Below are 27831 nucleotides of genomic sequence, written 5' to 3' on the forward strand. Positions count from 1 at the left end.
CACTCCAGGACCTTTATAGAACCATGTGCAATCACTTACAGCCCCTTTCTCTTCCACCTGCTTATAAACAATCCCTTCAATTGCTGGAGCTGACATTAGAATCGCAGAATCATGGTATTTTTTTAGTTGGAGGAGACCCTAAAGGTCAGCTGTCCAATTCCCCTGCAATGAACAGGGATAGCTACAGAAATGTCAGAGTGCTCAGAGACGTGTCCAGCTGGAACTTGAATGTCTCTGGGGATGGGGTTTCCACCACTTCTCTGAACAACCCTTGCTAGTGACTCATTGCCCTTTTACAATTGCCCTTGCCTACTGTAAAAGACTACTTACATCCAGCCTAAATCTTCCTTTTTCAGTTTGAAACCATTTCCTCTGTCATACCACAACAGACCCTGCTAAAGAGTGTGTCCGCTTCCTTCTTATAGCCCCCCTCTAGATACTGAAAGGCTACTCTCAGGTCTCCCCAGAGCCTTCTCTTCTCCAGGCAGAACAGCCCCAGCTCTCAGCCTGTCCTCATCCTCCCTCTTCAGCCCCTGCCCATGGCAGCCTTCAGGAGTGCCCATAGCCTGCCCAGCTGTTTGCAGCCAGCATCTGCTTGGATGTTCCTTGGAGGTGACCCAAAGGACAAGGGGGCAGAACACAAATGTGGCTGCTTGGTCATATGACATAAGGGAAAACTTTAAGCATGCACACAGCAGAGGAAGCTCTGTCATGGGTACAACTGTTAACACTTTAAAGTTGTTTTATAACAGAGTCAAACAAATTTGAAACAGCTGCTCTATATGCTATTCATTTCCAGAGGCAATGTCTGTTTTTTTTTAACTTGCTATAAAAGAAATTGGTGCTGCTGTTGTTTACAAAATTACCCAGGCTGCACTTATGACTTCTAACTACCGATCTTGCTGTGCTCACATGGACACCAGAAATGACAAGATCAGGATTTTCTCAGCTAATGTTGGTGCCACGGCTCCGAAAAAGCTACATGTTGAACATGTGGAGGGGAGCGAGCAGGGGCAGAAAGGGAGAGCAGTAGACTCCCGGTCCTCATTTTCCTCAGACCTTTTGTCATTGAACCAGCGAGCACTTTCTCATGCCGCTAAGCAATTAAGCCTCCCTGACACTGCGGTGTTTATGAGGGAATTACTGCTCGCCTCAGCTGTGCTCAGAAAGCAGCGGGTCAGGAGTCAGAGAACTGACAAACCCATTGAGGTGCCTGGAAATGCGTTTAGATGCAGATTCCCCCATCTGACATCTTCAGAGTAGCTGAGGAAAGAACAGAGAGAGCTCATCTCCAAATAGATTGCCAGGGGCAGGCACCTTCTATTTAATGAAGACTGGGTTGATCTATATGCTTTATTATGCTTGTTTGTCTCTGCTAGCATTAGACCTCAAAGACCATGGTGCTGATAAGGATCCTTTGGTCTGGTATTATGAGAATGCTGGAGAGAAGCCAGGTAAAGGAAACAAAATATATAAATATCATGAATCTTTCACCTTTCCATTTAATTATATTCTTTTACCTTCAGCTCCATTTTAAAATGGATGTTTATAGTATTTTTAACCCTTTAATTTATAAATCAAGGAGATGGCTTGGGATGCCACTTCTAAGTGATCCTGTACCCAGAGCAGAGGAAGGAGGTCATGGGGGCTGCAAAGGCAGCACCCATGACACAAGCTCTGAAAGAAGACTTAGACCCCACATGAGCTGCTACACTGGGAGCTCAGTGATGTGATTGCTATTACTAGATCTGCAGGTGACTTCTTGCGTGACCCCAGGCAGTTTGTTTCACTTTCCAAGGCTGCTTTTCTCCCGGTACAATTGCTGTGACTATGCTTACCTTTAAAAAAAAAAAAAAAAAATGCTTGGAGATCATTTGCTAAAAGGAGCTCTCAAAGGCTAAGAATGGCCTTTGCTGAGTCTGCCGTCCATCACCAGGAAATGCCTAGCACTATGTGATCATCGTTACACATTCATGAGTCTTACAGTTTATAATAATGAGAAAATAGCTTATACAGAACATCTGCAGATTTATTTTTCTGTGAATGGTTTCAGTCTTAGTCACTGTCACATCTGTGTGGGGTTACTATTCCATTTTTGTCCTAGGCATCCCCTCTCCCTTTATTAAGTGATGCCAAATGTTTTTGTTGTTTAGTTTTTAATATTTTGTCTGGCATTTTTTAGATTAGCCTAGAAAGTTTTGTTTAACAGCACTGTAGTTTTTGCATCTGTGCTTTTCTCACAGTACCCTAGATTACATAAAGGGCAGGAAGTGGAAGTAACACACAATGTGAAATAAATAAAAGTATTATTAATAATAATTCCTCTGGGTTAGTCATATCCTTGCAAGGTGCAACTGGCTGTGTTAAGAGTTATCGCTTTCACCTTGGACCTTCCATCCAGCCATTACTTGCAAAGAAATGCCACTCTTTTAGTTACAGTAATAATAACAACAGCAATTTCTCATTTCTAAAAATGCCACCCAAAAAAGATTCCATTTCCAGGCTGTCCATGAGATGTACAAGTGTTTCCATTCCAGAAAGCAAAACTGAGTCGTGGAGAGATTTAAAACATCTGAAAAGAATGTCAAAGTCTTGACTCCAAACTCTGTTCTACAACTATTTACACTTCTTCTGTAGTGTTTAAATCTTTGTCCTATGTTTTAAAAAGATGTGCCAATGAAAAGATTCTAATCTACATTACTCATAAGTTGATAATTCACAGATGATTCTATTCCTTCTGCTTTGTCAACACAACCAGTATCAAGAGCCAAGATGAACTCAGCTTGCCTTCCTTAATTTGGAGGCCTTTGGAGCAGCAAAGAAACCCAGAGTCAGATTCCTTGAAGCCCACGCCTTAGGATAGGGCGTGGGCATTTCTGCCTACAGATTGCTTGCACTGACACCTAATTCAAACTAAATGAATATGCAAATCTTGAGGCATTCAGCTGGATCACACTTTGCTATGCCAGCTGCACACAAGGATAAGATTTTCAAATGTAGAAAATGAGGTGAACTAAGCACTGAAGAGCAGGCATTTGAAAGGCTAACACCCCTGGTTCTCACTCAGCGAGAAGAATGTGTGCCATTCTTGAGCAGGGTTCAGTTGCCTTTTTCTGGGATCCCAGATGCTGACTTGCTGCAGGTTAGTTTTTTCACGGACTACAGCCTATATTCCTAGGCTACAGGGAATCATCATAACTTTTCACCTTTATAACTAGGTATGACTGCAGCTCAGATGTCCTTTCCATTGCCCTCTTCCACACACCCATTTTATTTCTGAATCTCAGTAGAGAGTTTAATAAGAATGATCTTACAAATGAAAAAATTTAACTACGAAGAAGATCAACCTACTGGAGAGAAATAAAAAGTGGTGATTATTTCAATCAACTGAAGAGTCTCTCTGACAGATTGGCACCACATGAGTCACTTTGATCATTTTATCATCTCAAGATGAGAAGGAAGATGTACAACACTTGTGACATTCTCCACCTGCTCCACTCCATGGTTGTGCACGTGTATCTCAATCAGCCAATCATGTTTATAACAAAATAAGCAACCCAAAATGTTCTGATTATACACAGGTACAACTCTTTCTAGTGTATATGAAGAAAGGGAACACTTGAAAAACAATGGTGCTTAACTGTCACTTCTAAATCTGGTAGGATTTTGCCTCTCAATCTTGTGAAGTTACCTCATCTAATCCTTTAGTGTGGCCCTGCTGAGAATGAGCATGAAGCACCTCAATGAGAGGTAAAAAATCAGACTTCACTGTGAGAACATTCTCCTTATTTGACTTGTGTGTCACTTTCCTTAGAAACATCTCTCTTACATCTTTAACTAAACTCAATATCTTGCTGGAAAACCTCCTACTTTTGTTTACAATTTTAAATGTGAATAAATAGTTATGCCTCTTCCCAAATGCAACTGTTCACTTGCTGAACTATAAGCATTACACTTTCAAAGGTTTTCATTCTCTGCAGACTGTATGTTGCTCTCCTCTGGATTCCTTCTGATTTTTCTGCAAAAGTTTTTCTGCCCAGAGAAAAACTGCAGGATCACTGGCTCCTCATTAAGGATTACCATCCTCTCATCCATGCTCCTTCTGCCCATAGAATTCAAGTACAGTTGAATTGTAAAGATTTTCTCTTCTTCAGATTATTCCTCCATAGGTCATCAGTACTGAACAGAGCCGAAGTTATTCAGATGCCTTCAATGCAATGTTAAACATGCATAGACTTCTTGTAATAAAAAAAGAAAAGCATAGTCTGGGGATAACGTTGTTTAACTTTGAAGCTTTCAATGTTCATTTTTAAAGGTGAACATCAAAACCCACTCCACGTATAACAGCACCTCAAGAACCTGCTCCAACTCCGCCTACCCTCATTGCCACACCAGCATTTTTCCACATACCATTTTTCACTCAGATCTCAGAAGGCACTTTCTAGCAGGGGCTCAATACTCTCACTTCACAGATGAAGCCAAGGTACAGTAAGCATGTTTGTTAAACTGGCTGAGAGCCATTTGCTAAACCCACAGCAGAAGTACAATCCCCATTGCTCAGCTCTCAAGGCAAGACGCTGGAAATTCCCTTCTCCTTTCCTGTCTAAAAAGCAGCGGCCTTTAGGCCTGCGTGAGGGCCCTGCTGCAGGCCTCTCTGCTCGCCAGATCTGAATCCTCACATCTCCCCTTCTACAGGGCCCAAAACGTGAGGCGTGGGCCTCAGTCAGCCCTCAGCACCGCATTGTCAGCAGCGAGCGGTGCTCAGCACAGACATAACGCCCCAAAGAAGAAAAGAAAACCCAGCGCATTTCAGAAAAACAACCGATTTTATTTCACACTGAAGAAGGCAGAAGACCAACGCCTATAAAACAAGACCCAGCCGGCAAAGCCCACAGAGCCCCTCGTGCCGACCCGTCCCAGCACGGCCTGGCGGGGCGGCGCAGGGGAGATCCCAGGGGAACCCCTCCGCCGCCGACCCACTTCCGCGTCCGCAGCCTACCGCGCGTGCGCCGCCACAACCGACAACCACCCTCCGCCGGCTGTCCCACGGCCGTACCAATGTGTGTGTAGCGCGCGGGTAGGGGCGAACGAGGGCGGCGGGCGCAGGTGGCTCTGCCGGAGCCCGGACACCCTGCCGCCTCCCCGCAGGGTTACTTGTTACCTTCTCGAGTCTGTAGGCGCCTTCTAAACTTGTTTCTCTCCGAGTTCCAGCCCCTTCTCAATCCTGTGTCCCCCCCCCCCCCCGCGGTTGGGCTTTGGTACAAGCCGCTCCCAGCTGATCCGGCGGCTCGGTGAAACCATTCCGCTCAGGACGGGGGGAGGCGAGGTGCCGGCGCAGCGGGGGGGCGCATTGTTGAGTCACGGGCCGAGCGGCGCGGGAGGGCGGGCGCGCCTCGCAGTCTCAGCTGGGTCGCCACAGGAGGCGGCGGGCGGGAGGGGCCGCCGCAGACAGCGCCGCCTCGGAGCGGGCCCGGACGGTAGGGCGCGGCCGTCCCCCCTGCCGCGGCCTCCCCTGCGCTGCCGCCCCGGTGGTCGCGCCCGGCTCCAGCTGACCGGCCTGGAATCCCGGCTCGAAGCCCCGCGCCCCCCCCCCGCCCGCCTGCCCGCCCGCAGCCGCCGCCGCCCCGCGCCCCGGCCCCGGCCCCGGCCCCGCCATGGGAGACGCCGGCAGCGAGCGCAGCAAGGCGCCCAGCCTGCCGCCGCGCTGCCCCTGCGGCTTCTGGGGGTAAGCGGGGCCCTCGAGGGGGAGGGGGCCGGGCAGCGGGTGACGAGGCGGAGGGGGCCGGGGGCAGGGCCCGAGCCCGGGGCTGCCCTTGGGGGAGAAGGGTGGCCTCGTCCCTGCAGCCGGGCAGGGGGGGAGGTGGCGGCGGCGGCGCTGGGGTTGCGTTGTTCTACCCCGGGGAGCGGGGGTGCGGGGGGCCGCACGGCCTGGGCCTCCCTCGGGCTCAGTTGGGCGGGCCCTGCCGCCACCTCGAGCGCGGGGCTCTCCCGAGGCGGTTGCCGGGGCCGAACGCCGCGCTCCGGGCCTTCGGCTCCGCGGGGCAGCGGCGAAGGGGGCGCGTCCCGGAGTGGGGTGGGGGCGGCGGGGCCTCCCGCTGTGCCTCGGGCGGGAGGGCGGCTCCGTGCGGAGTCGGGGAGCGCGCGGAGAGAAAATGGTGCTTTTGTCACCTTGTGGGGTGGATGGGGGGGGGGGGGGGGGCGCTGGGGGTGGGGCCCGCGCTTTTGCTGCGCCTCTTCTGGACACGAGGGGGGGGGGTCATCCCCGTTTGCTAAAAGGTGTGTGTGTTTGGGGGAGGTGTGGGGGGGAGAAATCGGCCCGTCCCCTGCTGAACTTCTGTCATCCCCAGGCTTGTGTCTGCTGTCTGGATTTCCTTTTCTCAAGAATCAGATGTATCATGGCAGATGGTGTGCTGGCAGGCACACGTGATCACATAATGCCTGCAATGTATATAGCAAAAAAAAAAAATCAGTTCCTAACCTTCGTGTTTATGAGATGTTCCAAGAATGTGTGAGTCAGTAGGCTTCTGAGGGTCCACCTGAGCTCTATGTTGTTTGAGACAGTACCTTCTTGAGATATTGGTGTCACACAGCTTATGGTGCCCTGGGGGAGTGGAGTCTGAGCGGAAGGAGATGCAATAACAGAGATTGATGTGCCTGAACATTGGGGTGTTTTATTGAGTGGCAGGGTTTTAAATGAAAACCCATTTTTGAGTTATGGTGGAAACCTGAACTGCAATATGTGCAGTGGCACCGTTGGGAGTGATTAAGCAAAATACAACTTACTGTATACTGGTTCTATTTTGCTGATATTTGTTTTGTTAGGCTCCCATATTTAGTCCTGTTGCTTCCCACAACACAGTGGCAAACAAGTTGCTGTTACCTGTAAGGCGGTGCACTGGCTGTGTAATGTGACGCTGACATGAAAGTCACAAAGCACTGAAAGAGAACTTTTTCTCTGGGCTGAACTTTTCGGCTGGTTCAGCATATTGTGCTAATGAAAAGGAAAGCTGGTGCCTCGTGTTTGAGGAGGTGCTTCGTGGTGACGGGAGACTCCAGAAAACCATCTGCCTTTAAAGACTCCACTTCTTTCCTAGGACATACATTTCCTTGTACAAACAACCATCAAAATAAAAAAAAGTGCACTGTCAGCTTCCACGGTCTGAAGGCTTGTTACGCTTCTCTGTCCTGAAGAAACTATTGTCTTGTCATGACTTACTTGGGTCCTGCCAGTGCTTGAAGAGATATGCAGGTAAATGTGCATGGACATGTCCTTGTAGTGAAGCTGCCCTGGCATGAGTTCTCACGGAGTCACAGTTTTATAGCAGCTTTTTGAAGAAAGCAAAAAGTGCTAGGAAAAAGATTGGTGTGCATGTGAAGCTGGAATTCTGCCCTAGATGTCAGTTAGGGTTATGCCAGCAGTGTGTCTTACAGAGGATATAGTTTTCTTAGTGACTTTTGTTTTGCTGTCACAGCTTAGAGGCTGTATTTGCCCTTTATCTTCAGGCTTATAACATTCAAGTTTGGAAACCAGTTATGTAACGTAGTAATTTGTATGAAATTTCTAAATAAAGGTATGTAGAGGAATAGTTTTTCTTTATGTATCGTATCAGTGCAGTGATTGGGAGTTCTTGAATGCCTGCTCTTGGGTTCCCTGAACCATGTAGGCATCAGAAGAATTCTTTGTCACTGGGTCAAACAGAAAAGCCTAGATTAGACCTAGTAGGTCTTGGCCAGCTATAAAAGATAATCTTGGGGTTTGTTATTGTTTTTTGTTTGTTTTGGCTTGATTTTCTTTTTTAAAGGTACCATTTGCAGTGAGATGAATACTTTGTGCAGTAATCCACAATAATAGACAACATTCTGGTAGATACTCAGTGAAACATTAAAATTGAAGTGAGCTGTGAATCTGCGGGCTGAAATTTACCTACTGGTGCGTAGTCACAACGTAGCTCCTGAAATGCACGCTGGTATAGTGCTGGAGTTCAAAGAGTTTACAAGAGAGGACTGTATGTACTATTGCATTAAAGTTGGAGGGATTCTTCTCTTAAAACGCTGAGGTTTGTATTAGAAATTCAGACCCTGTCAGTTGCAGGAATCTCTAGTGACTGGAAAACTACTAAACTCTTGATGTTTCAAGATCTGAGAGACTGAAAAATGAACAACTGAAAGAAGGGACTTGAGTGAAACTGTTCAGAACTTCAGAAACGTCTCCTTAAGGTCAACAACTGACGTTTTCTTACCTTTTGTGGGAGATCATAGAAGCCATCTTTAAACTTCTGCAGACTTCCCTTTCTCTTCAGAATGTCCAGCCTGCTGTTTCTGCTCTAGTCAAGTTCAAATGGAGCACTGAATCGCTACATTTTACAAAAACTTCTTTCACAGATATTGATTTATTTATGAGAAATTCACAGAACTTACCGTGTGGAAATGTTTTATTCCTCACCCCATCCCCTCTCTTTTTATTTTTGTGTTTTAAACTTCAGTCACTTGCAACTATCTCAGTTTTTATTGGAATAGTCTTTGTGTACAAAGGTTGGAAAGGGCGCAGTATGCAAGCTGTTATTTTAGGTTACTTCATTTAGAGTTTATGCTGTGCTCGTCATTCTTATGATCTAGAAAAAATCTTTCTTCTTTCCTGATTAACAGACCATGTAATTTTTTTTCTTAGATGAGTGGATTTCAGAAACCCATTTTACTTTATAGCATATATAAAATCTTCAGCTCTAAGTTAATAAAAACATGAAAATATTGCAGTATGCACGTATTCCAGTTAAGCCACTTTGCTTATTAGAGATGAGGCATAATCCTTTAATGAATTTCATTTTGGCAGTTCCCCATTGGCTTTTGGAGCACTCCACGAAGGTTTCATTTGTGTACAGCTCATGAGAGGGCTGAGGTTTTACTATTACACAGTTATATGCATAGGTGAGAGTGGTAAGGTAAAATACTTCTTGGCTGGTAGACTGTGGAGGGGTAAATCAGAGAAGGGTAACTTCTGCAGTGCTAGTGAATGCTTTTTGGGTTTGGTTTTCTTTTTTTTTTTTTTTTTTTTTAATAGTCCAGACTGATAGCAACCATTGCATTCAGTGACTTAGAACTAAAAAAAAAAAAAAAACCAACAAGGAAATATGGTAATGGACATAAAAACAAATGAATTCCAGTCTTGAAATGGTGGCAGCCAGCAGGAAGTTGATTGAAAACACAGTATGATTAGTTTTATCTCATCTTATTTCTGGCAACTCTAAGGTACTGTAGTCAGCTAAAACTGATGGCAGTATTGTTTGAGAACATGCCAGCAGGGTTTTGCAGGGTGATGCCATTTGTTCTGCCTTTCTCTGACACTGCATACATCACAAACGTGGTGAGACATGGTGCCTCAAGCACTGACTACTGGCCTAATCCTAAATTTATTTCTGAGTCTGGATTTTCCAGTTACTTATGTATCACCAGGTGCCTGCCATGCCAATCTGACTCTTCCCTCAGTTTTGTTTACTCAAATTATACACTTGATCAAATGGTGAATCACTTAATGCAAGTGCGATTAGTTTGTGACTGTATATCACCAAAGCTTGCTTCTAGCTTGTAAACAAATACTGACTAATATCTTTGTGCCATTAGCAAACCTCTTCTTTGGCTAGTCTTTTTCTTCTTCTTGGTGATTGCAGCTGGTTGTTCCATATGAACTGTCAGTGTCTGCCTCTGTAATAAATACTTTATATTCTCATAGGCTGTGTATACTGTCCTGAATGAATAATGCCTTCATAAATCTAATTTTGCTGTTGAAACAGTACTTAGATGTTTCTAAGTAACATCTCCAAAGAGGCTTGAGAGCACTGTAGGAATACATGATACCTTTCCCTCTGAGAATCAGTTGTTTGCTTTGCTTGGATCATGCACTTACTTAGCCAGGGTTTCATTTACAGGAGCTTTGGAGCAAGTTCTAGAAGAAGCAGTGAAATTGTCAGTTTATGCAAGACAATATATTTGCTACCAAATGGGCTTTTGTGGATTAGAGGCCTCCGTGTTCACTAAGGTCCTTGAGTGAATAGTGAGATGCGATGAGGTAGAAATAAGGTGCCTTGCGATAGCGCTGTGTGAGGTAGGGGCAGGGCTTCTGTGTTGATGGCAACAAATGTCAGGTTTTCACAGAAACACCAAGGCTGAAAAGACCTACAAGATCATCCAGACCAACCATCTCATCTTTTTCCCCCTACAAATTCTACTTTGATTTAAATCAATAATGTAATGATGCTGATGTTTCAGAAAGGTAATTCTTATGGCGCCGTACAAGGCATACAACATTTTTAAGTATACGAACTTCATGGCTTTTGTTACTTTCAAATTTTCTGTAATACAGTAAAACTAACTAACTGTTGTAGAATTACACAGATGTTTATAGGTCACCTCTCCAAGTAAAGTCTAGTGGGTTTAAATCAAGAATTAAATTTGTCTTTGTGGTCCTTATTTTGTGTTTTGGTTTTAGGCCAAGACTAAAATACTTGAATATTTTATTATTTATATATTATGCACAAATTTATTTAATGTTATGTTAAATCCATGGGTAAAAGAGCGTGAAGCAGCTTGTAGCAAAAGCCATCATTAGCTGCTGTGAGGCAGGTGTACTGCAGAAGAAGGAAGGAGAAATTAATGAATTGGCAGAAACAAAAAGCCTAACAGACTGATTTACTCCCAGGTTTCCCTAGGAAATGCTACGGAGAACTACAAGAGAATTGCAATTCTTTTCTTGGATTGAAATTCTGGAAGATTTTGAGAATCGTGAGACATGGAGTAGCTTCCATCTGAGGGAAGAGGGGGGAGAGAAATTGGGCTTTGTTTTGTTTGCTGCTTGGATAAGAATATGCGGAATAACGAAAAATAAATTGGGAAGTTCTTGGGATTTCCTTTGGTCATAATACAAGCAGCAATGCTTCTCAACTGCAGTCAAAAAGTAGACTTCTTTTGTTTCTAAACTTTTCTGTACGGTGAGCAAGGAAGGTTGCACAGTTGCAAGGAAGGTACTGCATTTGGGAGCAGGGCTAAGCTTTCTATTTGCTGCAAAAGCTGACCTTTAGGAATAGGGGTTATTGGCACTTGGAGTAAAAGCAGATGAATTGGATTTAATATTTTAACAGTAATAAACTCTTTTCTAGGAATGTGAAAACAATGCTTTCTTTTGTGGTACTTAATAGAGTAGGCAAGACAGAAAGGAGGTTTTGTTATTTAATAAAAAACGGCTGTTCTGGACCATACCAGGGATGCATTCAGCCCTGTCTTTGATTTGTGTGATAAGCAGCGCTAAGGGAGGAAGCGTAGGAACAGAGCAAGCATGCAGCGCTGCTTATCTCCATATACCTCTTTTGCTTCTGGCAATCAGACATAAGGTTGTCCTCTGTTTTATAGAGTTATGCTTAGCAGATCTTAATTAATTTTTTTACAGATTTGTGTAATGATTTATCGAATCCATATGCACAGCTGACCCTCACAACATCCCGCAACAAGTGGTTCCATAATTTAGCCGTGCTGCTTATGAAAAATATAATTGGTTTTGTTTCCTTTAATCTTGCAGTGTGATAATTTTAAGGAATGAATAAATTCAAGCAGCTGGTGTGTGAGGGTGTTTTGTTTAAGAAGATCCAAAAATAGGCCTGCTTGATTAAAACTGTCTGTTTACTTCTGCGGGGAAGCCGGAATTTGGGAAAACAAACACTTGCTTAAACCCTTGAATTTATCCAAAATCTTCATATAAAATATTGTAGAAATACTTTCTAATTATAGACAGATGCAGTGCCAATTATAGGCAGCTGTACCCAGCACCTTTTAATCTGACTGTACGTTCCATACTGATCAGAATGAAATTCAGTTTCATAGCTGCTCCTACTGGAACTAAGAAGAACAGAGTGGATGTTGTGTGCTGCTTTTTGAAGCTTGCAGGAGTTGAGTAAAAAGTGATGTGTGTGGGTCACCGCCCAGATTTCCTTCTGTCTTCTTGTCTGTCAGTACTTCTGCATTTCTTTCGTAAACTGTGATTAGAGGAGGTATTGCAGTTTGGTCACTGCTAATGATTATTCCAGTTAGTGCTCCAGAATAGCTCTCAGACTACTGAAGTATTCAACTGCTGTGCTGCGGCACAATTGCAGTGCATTTTGTGTACTGCTGTGTTAGACTGAAAAAGTGCTTTGGGTCCTCCTAAATTTCTAATACGTGTCTTGTCTGTTAAAAGGTATAACAGAGGTATCATTTTTAAGGAACTACTGCTATTGTTTTTAATTGCGTTTCAACCATTTCAACATCAGGCTTCCACAGAAACATTAATGTTGTTGCTCTGTGAGCCTAATGCGTAACACTGAAGTCTCAAGGTGATGGAAGCATTATAACTCAGTACTTCCTTTAGGATGTTGACATCACAGTGAAGCAAAGCATTAACTCCATGATGGATATATTCATAGAATGGCTTGGGTTGAAAAGGACCACAATGATCATGTGGTTTCAACTCCCCTGCTATGCGCAGGGTTGCCAACCACCAGACCAGGCTGCCCAGAGCCACATCCAGCCTGGCCTTGAATGCCTTCAGGGATGGGGCATCCACAACCTCTTCCAGTGGGTCACTACATATTTTCGTTGACATGCTATGCCAATTATTAGTGGACTTTTAAATTATTTTAATATAGGAGTTTGTCAATAAGCGTAGGCTTCTTTAGTAGCAGTTGGTGGACTTTATCAATGTGATATGTTTTCACAGCAAGACAGTGCTTATATTCTTTGAAGTTTAAAATGTCACAGTGTCTCCTCAAATAGACCACCTTTAGTGACATGTTTGGGATCTTTAAGTCTTGGTTGTGGACGGTATTTGATCTTGACTATGGTGAAACACTTATTTGGATTTCAGAGAAGGATGTCCAGCTTAGCAGGCAAATCAGATCAATGTGTTCTTCCTCCCCTATTGCTCAAATGGCACTTGGTATTTGAAGCGGTTCCTGGCTGTTCAGTGTTGGCAGAGCTCACCAGCATGGAATCCCTTCTTTGTATTTAGAATTAAAAATCAGGCATATTTGCAGCATGAATTTACTTTTTTAGATGCGAGATTTGTGAAGGAACTTAGGTTTAAACTGGGGTATAAACTTTTTTTTTCTTCTTTACCGATACTCGGGAAAATGTATTGGGTCTGCAATTCATGGAATATTAAAATCATTTCAGGCAACTGCTCTTCAGTTTGTCTTCTGATGGCATCTGAGAAGTAGCACTGTGGCGATTGAGGTAATACCTGTACAGAAATGTTGTTAGGAAATAATTGATGAGTTTTTTCATCTGGTTTGCTCTCTGGGGTCTTGCAAATATGTGCAGCAGGGACCACTTTGCTGTATGTCTTGTGCCAGGATCGGAGGTGTCCTGTTTGTTGCCTGCTGCTCAGTCTGCCCATCATATAGATGCTGTGAACTTCAACCTGGTAGGTCAGTGTGAGGAAGATGAATTTCAGTTTCTTAATGACGTAAAATTTTTATTTGTGTTGTAGGGAAATTTGTTTTTAAAATGATTTCTACTGATGTTATGTCATTTAATAAATATACTTTGGCTGGTGTTAGATTTACAGTGTTTATTTGGTGCAGTTTAGGGAGTAACTAATGAGAAATTTTGGCAGGAGATAAAAACTGGTTCTTCTAAAATTTTAATAAGCAGTCGGACAAACAGTGAGGAAAGGAGGTTGTGTGATGATTGCCATCTTTAGTTCTTAGCTTCAGTGTGTGCATTACATGCTACTGGGTGAGTTGTTTAATTTGAGGGCCTAGTTCTGTAATGTATATATTTAACTTCTGTCTGTTTGAATGTAGAAGTTCTATTTAATTTCCAAACACTTAAGAGATAGGGAGAAGGGAACAAAAATACCAGATTAGAAGCAGTGTTAGTGTTGTGGGTTTTTTTTTTTCTTTTTACCCCATGATAGCTTCCTGACTCCTTTGAAAAGCAGAATCCAAAGCCATGCCCTCATGGACATTCTTTGGCTGTGTCTGAGATCAGCCCTGTCGCCAGAACAGCAGCATGTTGATCTTTAATTATATGTTGCTGAGGCAGTGTCAGAGGAAGTTGCGTATATAAGGTAGGTAAAATGCTGCTTTTTAGAAAGGATCTTTCAGCACTGGAAGCTTTATTGTCCTTCCAGCTGTAGGTTAGATTGTTTTCGGTCAAAGATGCTATCAGTACTATTCTAGATTGTTGGTAACTCATTTACTACAAAATTTTTCTTTACAAATATCTGGTGCTGCTCTATAAAATACATTTTTAGCTGGAAAAGGGTAAATCTTAGGTCAGGTATTGCTGACAGCATGTACAAGAGCAGGTAATGATGTCAGATCCTTGCAGTAGTGCTTGGCAGTAATGCTTGCCTGTTGTTTTGTATCCTAGTGTCATTTTTTCTTAAATCTCCCAGTAAACTAGTAGATATTAGTGACTTCTAAATTGTCTAAGTGTTGTCAAATGTTTGCTTATTCATGCAGGCAGGTTTCTAGTGTTCTCTTGAATTGCTGGCATATTAAGAAATTAGAAATGTAATAATTTCTATTTTTAGAATCAGCTTTTGACTGCGTGTGTCTTTGAAGGAATAAAACTTGTTTTTAACATTGTGTGATTTAGGAGTTAGGGTTCTCTCCAGTTTTAATTTTAATAAGCGTGTAAGCCTGATTTAACATTTAATAGCAACATTATTGTGGAAAGTAGTGTGATTTCATTTAAAAAAAATGCTCAAAATATTAAAAAATTGAAAATAGAGTCACGAAATGAGCCATCAATTGTGCTGTAATTGATAAAGTGCTTTCAGGAATAATCCACATGTACCCATAACTTACCTAACTAACCTAGGCGTTAATTCATTTCTGAGCTTTCAAAAGAAAGCAATTAACAATAGTATCTGAACACTTCAGATATCTCTTCTTGGCACTGGGTCTTTGGGATTAATACTTCATTGCAAAGTAATTGAAATTAAAGTTGCCTTGCAAATAATAATTAACTGAAGATGGAGCAAATTGACTCCTCATTTGATTTAAGGAAATGACTGACTCTGCTCGTAACTCCTAATGTTGTCAAGTGCATGAAGTATTTGTGAGACTTGTAGTGTACGTATGTTAGAGTATATTTCTTCTCTAGATTAGATACTATAAATGAGAGTGGAATATTGCTATGTACCCTCTTTTGCCTGTGGTTTGCTAATGTAACAGGTTAGTTGGCATTATTTTAGGCACTGGACATATTGCTATTTTAACGTTCTGCTTGTGTGTGCTGACTCCAAGTACATAGATGTTGTGTCCCTTTTGCTGAATGCAGTTCCCTTTTTTAACATTTTATCCCCTTTTTGTAATACAGTATGTGTTCTCTTTGCGTTCAAGTTTGGAAAAGATCTATTATTAGCTCTGTAAGCATATGTGACTGTGTCAGTTGGACCATGCTTTCTCACCTGGATATTTTCCATCATTAATGAACCATATTGCTCTATTTAATTCCACAGTTGTTTAAGATTCCTGAATGCAAGACCTGACAGCAAGGAGTGTTTGCAAGTTCCCAAGCTCTGTTCTTCATGGAGAGATGTTTGTTTTAAATCAGAACCTGCTGTAAAACAGTGTTGAGCCATTGACATGTTGTTTCCAAGGATATTCATGTCTAAGGAAGTGCTTGTGGTGGGTGGAGGAAGTTTCTTTCAATCATAAGGGTTGCTATGCAATTAGCAGAGCAAGAACCGCCTGCATTACACATCTGGAAGTCTCAGGTGGTTTTGTAGCACTCTCTTGATGAAGATAGGAGCCCATTATTATCCATTATTCTGCAACACAGTATTTCCTTTTATTATTAATGTTCTCCTGTGACTAATTCAAACAAGACCAGAAATCTTTCTGGTGAATAATGAAGGCTTCCTGTCCTGCTCAAGCGGTTTGTAAAGACAGGTTCAAGTGGTAAAAACACAATGTACATATCATTGCACAGTGTATAGAATTATATAGTAAATTAACAAATGTGTTGCATCATTCTTTCAAAATCAAGTAAAATACTGGGGATTTCATCACTTACTGATGTAACAAGAGCTTTTAGTATTACAGATCAGAATTCAGTTGCCTGAGCTAACATGTTCTCTGACACGTGTCCAAAATGCAGATAACTAAAATATCGGTTGCTTTTCAAACTACTGCAATTGGAAACTCTAAATAGCATTAGTCCAGGGCTGTAAGAAATGTAAGTCTACACCTTTCAGACAGCAGAGCAGATGTTGCTGTAATTGTTGTTTTTTCTTGGTGTGTGTCCTTGGATCAGTTTGCCAGCACATTGCTGAGTTCTAGATGCTTTTGAGACAAATAGTGATTTAGTTGGTTTTTTGTCCACGTTATTTCTGTCATTATTTCCATTATCCGAGTGGGTGATGAATTTCTGGCTTCTGTCAGTGTTTGTTGCACACTTTTACAGAAGTGCTGCTAAAACACAGAATACTGCTGAGGTGCGTCTGTCAATTTTGAGAGTGAAGACAGCTCTAGCATAAGTTCCTTTTGTCAGCTTTGAATACCTATTCTAATAGTATTTTTTTCCTGATACGAATAGCATAAACATTATAAGTGGAGCTTTGAGAGTTATTTTAGTTATTTGTGGGCAAAATGAGGGCCTCTCAACCAGTAACTACCACAGTGAATTTATGCTTTATACACATTTGAGCTGCTGAGGTTTCTGTAAGGTGGTGATGCAGACAGGGTTGCTCTAAAAGCTCATGTTGTCTGGGTGGCTGTGAGGGCAGATGGTGAAGAAGGTAGGGGGAATGGTGTAGATGATCTTCCTCTTGGGTTTTATTGCTATCTGATTAATGAACAGCGCCTTGCCTTCTCCTGCGTAGCTTTCTTGTGCCTCATCATCTGTGCAGGATAACTCTGAAGGCAGACTGTGCATTTTTATTGCATTGACTGAACACCTAGCTTGGAAAAAGTAGGCCAGCTTTTGGATGTACAGGCTTTCCTTCAGTGTGCAGGGGAACTTCTCTGCTTTTTAAAAGTATATATCTAAGTATTACCTCTGTCTCCAAAATCAGTCCTGTGTGTATGCCTATCTGCTCATGGCTAGCAGGAATCAGAAGATGTCTGTCTTCTACCACATGTCTGGACATATTAACATTTGTATGTTGGTTTTCTGTTGTTTAGTTGTAGGTATGGTTCAGAAACTCTTGTTTCTGCTAAAGTCACGTAGCAAGTGCTAAGTATGGCATAATCTTTATCACAAAATGTATTAGCTGGTAGCTATCTTTAGGTGGTACATATTCAATACGGGCTTGTTTAATTTGCTTAGATTCTGGCTGAATTGTCAAATGTAAATGTTTTCTATGGATGCGTAGGTAGCCTTTTCCCTTCCTGTAATGAAGAGAAAACATCTCCTTACATTGTCTCAAGGAAAACTGGTGCTTAGATAGTTAGAAGATCCAAACTGTTCATTTGCCAGTCTGCTGTTGAAAGGGACAGTGTGTTAAGTACAAGCAGTGGGAAGTAAGATGAGGAAAGAAAATCATGTCCGTGGAGGTCACAGTCCATGTCTGCTGCTATTAATGTTTCCTAGTTGATAGAGGCCAAACAAAGCTATCTCTGGTTCCTCAGACTACTGTGGTGAAAGAGGGAGGATTGTGCAGTCTCTTTACAGAAGGGGCCCTCTGTGAGTAAAGAATGCAGCTGAAGAAGGTGCAAGGATATATGATTAAAAGCTTTAATTGAGTCAAGCATGATCATGAAGACATTCTTTTTTCTTTTGGATTTTATCTTTCTCAGGGATTTGGGATGACTAAGGAGTTGGGTCAGTACTTCTGCTTGCTTGTTTAAATTTTTAGAATGCCTTTTAATTTCTGCTTCTGTGTAGAATTCAACCTTGGTACAGTTGATGAAGCGGTAGTTATTTCTTTGAAAGGATAGATAATAGCAGGACAAGGGAAAATGGTTTTAAGTTGAAAGAGGGAAGATTTAGGCTGAGTGTCAGGGGGAAGTTCTTTGCAGAGAGTGGTGAGGTGCTGGAACAGGCTGCCCAGAGAGGTTGTGGATGCCCTATCCCTGGAGGTGTTCAAGTCCTGGTCGGAAGGGGCCCTGAGCAGTCTGGTATTGAATGGGGAGGTTGGTGGCCCTGCCTGTGGCAGGAGGGGGGGGTTGGAAATTCATGATCCTTGAGGTCCCTTCTGTGATTCAGTAGGCTTGCAGTGTACAGCAGTGTCACAGCGGTTAGGTGGTTAAAACTTGTGTCTTCTCTTTGTGTTCTGACCAAGTTACACAAAGATTGGATGAGTGTTCAGGATGAGGTAATGTTATGGGGCTCTTTTTTATTACCAGCTGTTAATGATCGCTCAGTGCTTGGTTACTGTGCCTTTGCCCAAGATTACCTCCAGAAGTGCATGAATAGCTGATTGCACGAAAGGGCCTTTGCTGTTTGCTGTGCGTGCGTGTGAATGAAATATTTAACCTGGCTTTGATTTCCCACAGCCTGAGTTGATGCAATAAGTGTGCTGATGGTGATTTTTTTCCTTTGGTACCAATTAGCAAAGGAGAATACTAGGAAGTTGCAGCTTTTTCTCACATTTTCTCCATGTTATTTCAAAACAGAAAAATGATGAGGATTACATGATGGTGTCTGAGTGCTGCACTACTCTCACTTTTGTTCATGTAAATAAATATATGCTGTCTGCTTTAAACGCTTAGAAAGTAAAAGCTACCTTGTGAAAATGACAACTGCGAAGATTAGAGTTTGTGTTTGCATTAATCTGGATCACTGAAGATGGAAAAGCCAAAATACCAATCTGCGTAAAGGTTTCCTTCTCCTGTCACAGGATGAAGGATTGTTTTTTCACTCGGTGTTTAAAACCCCTGAACTTTAGAGAGGAACGTGTGCTCTGAATTCTTTCTATGCTGGTAATTGAAATGCAATTGCCTGAGAAGTGGGAAGTGTGCTGTGTGAAATATGAGCAAGGCGCAGTGCATTGAGTTGGGGGTCTCATTCCAAGTTTACATCTGGCACCCTTTCTGGAAAGCGCTGTTCCCTGCCCTGTCATCCATCGCCTGGCGTGCGATCATTTCTCATGGCTAGCATGCTGGCGCGTGGCACTGATTCATGTGCTGTAGCCAACACTGAGTTAGTGGGGCAGAGCATTCAGCAGGCCCACACTGCCTGCTGCAGCACTCACAGCCTCACTTAGGGGGCTGCCAGTGCAGCTGCAGCCCAGTAAGAGTTCCTTACAGAGGGCTCTCAAGGCACGGTGTGAGAGAGGAGGTTGGGAATGTGTACCCTAGGGAATTAATTGAGGGAGGCTGTGATAAACACAGAAGTTCTTTAGTATGGGAGTGGTGAGGTGCTGGAACAGGCTGCCCAGAGAGGTGGTGGATGCCCCGTCCCTGGAGGTGTTCAGGGCCAGGTCGGATGGGGCCCTGGGCAGCCTGGTCTAGTATTGGATGGGGAGGTTGGTGGCCCTGCTTGTGGCAGGATGGGGGGTTGGAGCTTCATGATCCTTGAGGTCCCTTCCAACCTGGGCCATTCTGTGATTCTGTGAAAACTTTGAAGGATGTGAAAAGAGGGGAGGGTGAAGCATATTCACATTTTGATTATTCATTTAGTTTCCTCATCACCATTTCTCTTAAGTGCTCACCAGTAGGGGAGAAATAGTAGGTATTTTTATTATTTTTTTCAGAGAATAAAAACTTACTATTTTAGGATGACCTTGTTCTCTCTGTCCTCCAGCCATTTTTACATCTGCTGTACTTGCATAAAGGCTTTAGTTTTAAATTTATAAGGAAAATGTCAAGTGGCTAGGTACAAAATTTCATCTCTCTTATTAATTATATAGACACTGCAAACTTCTCAACATACTGCTTAAAAAAAAAATCACTGCATAAATGTATAACAGTTTTGGACTTGAGGGAGCGGGTAGCATATTGGGGGTAATACTTAGGGTTTTTGTGAGGTCCTGATAATTTATTTTCCTAAGGTAGGCTGCTAATTGACTTCATGTAGTAGAGAAGAGTAGGCTAATGCTTGTCTTGAATTAGTTGTAGGAATTAAAAGAAGTTTCATATTTAAAATGCAAAATGGGGCTTACAAATGCAGGTAGCTAAATGTGGGAGTTGAGACCTGTGGGTTGCTGATTACCCCCACTGGATTAGTTCTGCCAAACTTGGATCCAAGCGGGACTTAGGGCTGTTAGTAGCATGTTTGATTATGAAGCTAAACACTTAACTATCTCCCTGTGTTGTAGCATGCATGTTGGTTACCTAGTTGCATTTATCATTAGTTAGATGCTGAGAGGAGAGATGAGCGGCTTTTGTTTTGTCAGATTAATGTGTAATGCTTTCTTGTACTCCTGCATTGCTGAAGTTTTAATGGCTTTCTTTCAAAGGCTTCCACTAATTTCTTTGAGCTTTACCCATTCTGTTATTTGTTAGTGCTAGCTGTGTACAAAGCTGCCACAGAATGAAGTATAAGATAAATATGTTTTACATTAAAGCTTACACTTGGAACAGCATGAAAATATTAATTTGTATCTTACAGATGCAAAATGCCCCCTAAATGTTGACATTATGTGGTGCTGTCACCTGTTAGTTCAGGATGTTCAGTGCTAGAATTATTTAAAATCCCCAAATGGAGTTTCTTCCTGAAGTAATTGGGTAAAAGAGAAGAAATGTAACATGGTGTGTAGATCAGGAAATAGCTGATGCTAGGAGAGGTTACAAATAAGTTCAGCCACAAGAGCCTGCTTATATTGCTGGGGAGAATGAGCAGAAGATTGAAAACTGAGTGCTTTGTTATCTTATAGCAGACTTAGAGATTTATGACTGAGAGGTGTGTATGGACAGTGCTGAGTGCTCGCTGCTGGTTGTGCCTCTTGCTGCTTGCAGGAGGAAGCTTTGAGTGGTGGCTGGGTCAGAGCGCTGGGCAGGGGTTACTTGTGTGCTGTGTGACCCACGTGTTACTTGCTGGAACCAATCACTGGGGAACTGCAGGACAACTCTTTGTGGCAGCAGATAGGTACAGGCAAACTCCAGCTTTATGTGTGCAAGCAGTCAGAAAGGACTTGAACCTTACTTTATCACTTGTATGCCATCAAGAGGAGTGAGGATGATACTGAAGTGCAGGAGGCTGAAAGAAATTTGTGAGAAAAACAGCAAAAACGATGTTCTGTACCTTATAGCATAAAAGTGTTTTTTTTTTCTTGCTGGTTTATTGTTTTAGAAAAAAAAATAATCATGCATCAATAGACATTTTCAAGCTAGGGAGTCTATAGTCTCAGCTTCCCAGATTTTACTCACTGACAGGTTTGTTTAGTCGTCTTGTAGACTTTCAAATATTGAAAAGCTTGGGAATGAATTCAAACCATCTGAATTATCAGCCGGTAGCACTGGATGGAATATATTTCTTTGTGAAAGTGGAGTTCTGATTTGTTCACTGGCAGGGCCTGGAAGTTACACGATCGGGTTAAAAACAAAAAGAACTCTTTATCATTCATGTAACAAGGCAGGCACAGTTCCTGTAATCGAGTGTCCTTCACTGAAAGTCCAAATATAGTAAGTGATTTCAAAGCATTTAAATGATTTCTGCATCAAATCCCATTGGAAAACGTTGTGTTGCCAACCATACTTACGTAATATGATCAAACGGTGTTTGGGGGCTTGCAGGACTGAATCCAAGGCAGAAATACTGTGAGTATCTTAGTGGGGTGATTGCCTAGTCAGCACATGGTAGGGTTGTGTGTGCTGACTTCAATTAACTGCATTTCAGGTGCAATTGTGTAGTTCTTTTCTTCTATAAAACATATATACATTTAACAGTGCAACAGTTTATATCAACTTTGAAATGAGTTGGAATGAATGTTGAACAGTTGTACATTCAAATATTTTCACCAGCTGGCAGGATAACAGAACAAACTGCTCTTTATTTAATCAGTAGTTAGCTTTCAGTGTTGTAGTAAAATTTCAGAGCGTTCAAATCAGAGGATGCCATAAAACGGGATGAATAACTAACCTTAGCTTGGTCTGTAGTTCACAAATGGGAAAATGGCTCATAAACACATGGTCATTTATTAGCATTCTAAGTATCAGTGTGAAATGCTTGTCTGTGGCTGTGGACAGAAATGTAACTATTTTCATTGTGCATCTACAATGAATGCAGTGCCGTACTCCAGTAGTTTTGGCTTCTTATTGGTAACTCTTCTGTCTGTTTAACTACTGACAAATTGTTTTCTATTTAAACAAAATTAAATTTCCTCCTTGGTAAGATGCATCACTTCACGTTAAATTATTATTATCCTGTGCACAATCTGTTTTGGGAAAATATGTTGTCAGAATTACGTTGGTGCAGCATTTGTGGCTATTTGGATTCTGTAGCGGTGTATCTAAATTCCTTGTGACCTATTCCCGAACAGCTTCCAGGTGGAAATAACTGCCTTCAGGTATTTGTTGTGCTTCACAAAGGTGGCATTGCTATTTTCTGTTAGAGACAGACTTCTTGCACAAGGGTTATTAGAGCTTGCACAGTGATTTTCAAGCGTAAGGAAAAACTGGGAAATCCTGGGTCTTATAGGACTGTAATCCATGTGTTCTCCTGTTTCTGTTCAGTTCTGTTGTGCGGTGTTTAACTTTCTCCTGCCCTTAACTCCTTTTTATGTGCCTCAGGATGTACGCTGTGTCTGTGTGTTGGGAGCTTTGGTGGCAACAGGATTTTCCCTAATGGAGTGATAGGTATGTTATTGCTTTAAGTAGGGAATGAGATAGGATTACCGAGCACACTGGCAGGGCTGTGGGGAGCAATTTAACTGCGGTAATGTGGGGGTGGGAGTGATATTTAAAATAAAGCTGAAATTTGGGTGCCCTGAGTCAGCACAACTCTCAGATTCCCATACTTCTAGATTCAGATGAACTTGGCAGAGCAATAGCCATCGTTGGTATGGATGTTTAACATTCAACACTTGAACTTGAAATTACAGTGTCGGTCCTTTTGCCACCAGTCTTTGCCATGATAAACAGTTGTTCTTGCACCAAAAAGAGCTTTGGTTTCAGTGAAATCTGGATATGTGCACTCCACAGGAAAAAGCAAGCCCTTAGTCCGGAACAAGCTGTAAGCTCTCAAATTCCAGGGCACAATGTTTGTTATAGGACAGTTTCAGCAGCATCAGTGACTTGGATGATGAGTCAGTAATGAAAAATGAGTTATTCCATCCGCACAAGTTCTGCTTTTATGATTACATGCAGTGTCAGTACGATGTAAAGCCTTCACACAACGTAGCTTGTACAGAGAAGGCTCATGTTCTTCCAGGTTCTGCTTTCCCCTAACTAGCCTTTTATTAATTTTTTTATTAAATGGCACAGCTTTTTTATATTACATGCTATGACTGGCAGAAATCCAGCTACAGCCACTGACCTTCAGCTGTGTATTGGCAAGATAAAGTATTTTTTCAAAGCTCGTTGTTCGGATACATAAAGGCTGCTACTTTGTACATCAGTAAAAACCAGTGTATTTATCTGGTTGGCCAACTGCTAGGCTGTTTTTTAAGGTGCTTTTGTTCCAAATAAGAATCTATGACTCAAAATAAAATGTTTACCTTTAAGGAAGTAGAAAAGGTACAAGGAAGGACGGATATGATGGTCTCCCATTGGAGCTGAGAAGGTTTGTTGAGAAACACTTCATCTTTTCTCACAGACCATCCTGCTCCTGCTGTTGAAAAGGCTTTTGGGCTTCACTGGATGCTGTGAGATGAAATGTTCCTGGTGTGTTACAGAAACAAACCCTGCCCTCATGGTGTGAACACTTTTGTTACAGATGTTAGGGGGGAAAAAAAAGGAACAGAGTGTACTCAAAAGTTTCTTACATGCTAGCAAAAAGAATACAAGAAGGAATATATCCTTTATTCCTTTGAAACTGTCAACACAAGGGTGGTTGTGTTGCTGTAGTTGACTGGAGAACTAAGGTGAGCTACTTAAATGAAAGTTAGGATTGTGTTTGTTGAGAAGCTGCAAGGAAAGTGTTGGTCACATAGACAGTGAGCGAGAAAATGTAGTTTTAAAAGTCGTGTGAGAGGATTGGGGACATAGGAGGATTTAGGGCTTTCTCCACAGGTTTCTTTTTATTTTTTTCTTCCCAAGGAATAGTGTTCTAACATTAAAAAAAGCCTATTTTACAATGATAACCATTTAATCTCAATATAAGGGTTTTAAAAGCTCCATTTTTTTTTTTTATGTTTAGAATTCTGTCCAGACCACATGACTGTAGAGTGGTGTATCGTTCCTTTATGTTTTGTGCAAAGCCAAGAGCTGACTGTGTGAGTTTAATGGTTGCAGTGTGTTAGGTCTCTTGTGCCACTCCTGTTGTGATGGGGGCTTTCAGACAGCTTGTTTCAGAAGCCTTAAATTGGCGATTACACCAATCTCCGTTTTTATTGCACTTATATTGAAGCAGTGAGCCTTAGCTTTTTATTTTTTTATCAATTCAAACAATTGATTTGTATAATTGACTTGAAAAAAAATAACATGGGCTCTTTGCTAAGCTTTAGAATTTAGATAGGGTAGCAAAGCTTGATCGTTTCTCGTGTGATGCATAGAAAATGAAAGCTTGAATTGGTGTTCAGCGGTCCTAGAAATTCTGCTTCTCAGATAATGTACAGCTTCCTTTTGAGGAAAGCTTAATTCTGAAGTGTGAAGTTGCAGCTCATTGAAAGTCTGAGGTCTTCACTTAAGTTAAGAAGGGGACTTGTAGAATAATAAATCTTTTCTCTGCTTTTTCCTGTTGCTGTTTTAACCTTTACAGAGGAACTTACAAGCTTGGAAATTTGTTTCGTCAATAGACCTGTTGGGACTGTCAGGCCACTGCTTGGCTTTGGCTGAATTTAATAAAATCTCAAGAAGTGAAAGCTCTCTCCAACCTTTACTGAGGGATCAGGAAGTGAATTGAAATACACAGTATTGTTCGTTTTAGCTTTGCTCAAGTGTTTTGAGAATGTCTCTCTTACTCATTTAAATGGATTAAATATTCATGTTGCCTTTGATTTCCTGGGTTAGTTTTTTTTAATAATAATACTTCCCAATGTGTTCATTTTCTCGTGCTGTAAATTTCTCATTCTTATGCTGAAAAGAAAAGCAGAAAAGTGCCCAGAATACCCATAGTGTAAAAAGGAGGCAAACAGCCACGTTTTCCTTTTCATTACTTTTCCTTTAATTTCTCTGGAAATATTCTGGGTTATTTTTCACATATGATACTGAATAAGACCTATCTTATTTCTGTTATCATAGCAGTCAGCATTTCCCCTTGTGTAAATAAGACAAGACCCTTGCATTAATAACTCTGGTTGTTACATATGACTGATATGATGTCAGTCATACATTTCATGTTTTTCAAGAGTAATTTATGTTCCCTGTGGATTTATTTTCAGATCTCGCGGGATGGATGGTGATTAGCAAAGCCCACTGCAGTTGAATTTCACTGTGGCCTTGCAATACAAATGTAAGCAGGCTGTGATTCAAATTTTGCAGAATTCAGGGATGGTCTTCTGAATATGAGGCAAGACTTAATGTGATTCATCTGCTGATACTGAAGTGTGGTATTGTGTTCCCATCAAATGTTTCCTTTACGCAGTAAATTCTCACCAGTGCTGCTACTAGTTGAGCTCATTTGGTGTTAACAGCGGCAGGAACCCTTATGCTTTGCAGATGTGAGAGTACCTAGAGAGTTACAAATGTTCAGTGCAAACTGGCAGAGACCCACAGAGTGCAGCTTCTGTAGTACTGTAAAAAGGCAGCATGCTACAAACGGTTGTCTTGTGTTGGTACTGTTCTGTAACGTCGCATCATCTGAGTGGTCTTGGGCAGAGCCTGTTAAGTGGTTCTACCTGTGGTATGCTTTAAGGCATACATGTAAGGTGTATGTATATGAGTTCTTATTGAATAAACAATCAATTTAGTTTGGCTTTGTGTGTGTGTGTAGACTTGGGCTGTGTGTGAGAGTTGATGGGGTACCTAATACAAGACAAGCAATCTCTTCCTGACTTCCTTTCCCACTTTCCTGTTGCCATGTCTATTGCATTTTTTTTTTACTTTTTAATTTTTTAAAGAAAGTTCTGGAGACGATTTTTATGCCCAGAACTGAAGTGAAATGTGGTGAGCAGAACTAAGCTCTTCAGTTAGACAATGGAATAAAGTGCCAGTTCTTCACAGGATGCACTCTGGAAAAGAAATAGGTGAAATACTGACTGTCAAATATTCTCCTGTATCAACTCCAGCTTGTAGATGAATGGTCTAAATAAGGAATTGCGTACAGTGTTTCAGTCCTTGCCAAATAGTAGCGGCATAAAAGCTTTCAATGTGATGAGCATGAGATAAAATTGTTTTCAAATGGGGAATCTTTTAAGGCTTTGAGATAACACGCTAAAATGGCAGCTCTTCACTTTTGTGATTTTTTTTGTTTTAAATGTTTGTAGTTTCTAACTTTTATACGCCCTGTTTAGAAGATCATGTATAAAACTTGAATGGAAAAGTGAGTATCCCAGTTAGTCATGACCTACTAAATGCTTCAGTTTGTGTGATCTCATTTGTTAGTAAATAATTTGGGAGCTATGCAATCTGGTGTGGTAGTGCATTCGGTGTCCTTGTAATTACTTATTTTGCAGTCTCTCAACCTTCAGCTGGTAGCATTGGGTTTGCCCTGCCTCTGCTGTTGTCATCCACCTACACAAGCATGTTGGATAGGTGAAGGCAACTTCTGAAAGCTTCTGAACGGTTTCATGCGATGGACTAGTGGCATACCAAATTTAAGAAGCAAGTCTGGTTTAGACTGGGACAGAATCCTTCCTGTAGTCATGATGAGGGCGTTAAAAACAAAATGGGGGTACTGGTCCATAATTGTCTGTGTTTAAGATTTGTGTCCTTCTCCCCCTCCCCCGTCAGTTAGCTAAAAAGTTGTCCAAAATGGGCTTGGATAAATCTTTCTTTTGAATCCTGTTTAATGTTTTGTCTTATCTTCTGTTCTGGTAGTAAGACCTGTGAGCGAAGAGCACTGGAAGAGAACATTCCTGACTCTTACTGCTATCATGCAGGAGACAAGCAGTAAGGGGAAAGATATCTTGGGTTGGTTTGTTTCCTCTGCTCTTTTCTACTCTTCCCTAGGAACTCATACTGATACTGTAAATGCGAAGCATTAGTTTTCCTGCATGCTGCAGTTGAACGTGCAGAAGAGAGAAGAGCTCTTACATCACCATCAGAACAGCTGGATTTTTTGCCAGGGCACAGCTCTCTGGACATTTGAACTAAGAATGTTTTATTGGGGCTGCTAGATTAACTATGTTAACTATCCCATCTTGAATATTTAGGAATGAGTCGTTGCTGTTTCCTTTTGGTATTTTGAGAAATAGACTGTTGTACACATGTTTTGAGGAGGTAAAGGCAGCATGAAAGATGAGGGAAAAAAATCAGACAGCGTGGATGCTTTAAGACTAATGTGTAAATGCCAGTGCAGCTCCATAATGAGCAAACATTTGGATCTATTTCAGCGTGGGTTATTTGGTCTGAGCTGATTTTTGTGTACCGTGCTCAGTCTGAGAGTGTCAGTGGAAGATAGCCTCCTACTGTGGACTTGTTGGTCCACGCAGTGTTAGTAAGCATGCACTTAGTGAGGAGCTAAGATATTGATGTCTTGGATGTTGTTGACTTTCTAGACTAGGAAGAATAAAGTTTGAAACTCGTAGAAATATGGCCTGATGTGATTGACATAATTAGGTAAGCTTGGAAAGATTTTGTCCCTCTGCGTAGAAGAGCAAAAAGGAAAAGCATCTGGATTATTGTTATTAACATTTATATATTATGACTCAAA

General features: G+C 41.8%; 1 protein-coding gene across 1 annotated transcript in view; it reads left to right on the forward strand.

Moving 5' to 3' along the window:
* The first annotated feature begins 5651 nt into the window (after nucleotides 1-5651).
* The window catches only part of ZFAND3 (zinc finger AN1-type containing 3), a 130470-nt gene continuing 108290 nt past the window's right edge, over nucleotides 5652-27831 (forward strand). Inside the window, exon 1 of the mRNA XM_042875446.1 lies at nucleotides 5652-5725. Coding sequence (XP_042731380.1) covers nucleotides 5655-5725 — 71 coding nt within the window. The 5' untranslated portion in view covers nucleotides 5652-5654. The remainder of the gene's footprint in view (nucleotides 5726-27831) is intronic.

The sequence above is a fragment of the Lagopus leucura genome, unplaced genomic scaffold (genome assembly GCF_019238085.1).
Source record: "Lagopus leucura isolate 7727_CA_CO unplaced genomic scaffold, USGS_WTPT01 Super-Scaffold_73, whole genome shotgun sequence".
Classification (NCBI taxonomy): Eukaryota; Metazoa; Chordata; class Aves; order Galliformes; family Phasianidae; genus Lagopus; species Lagopus leucura.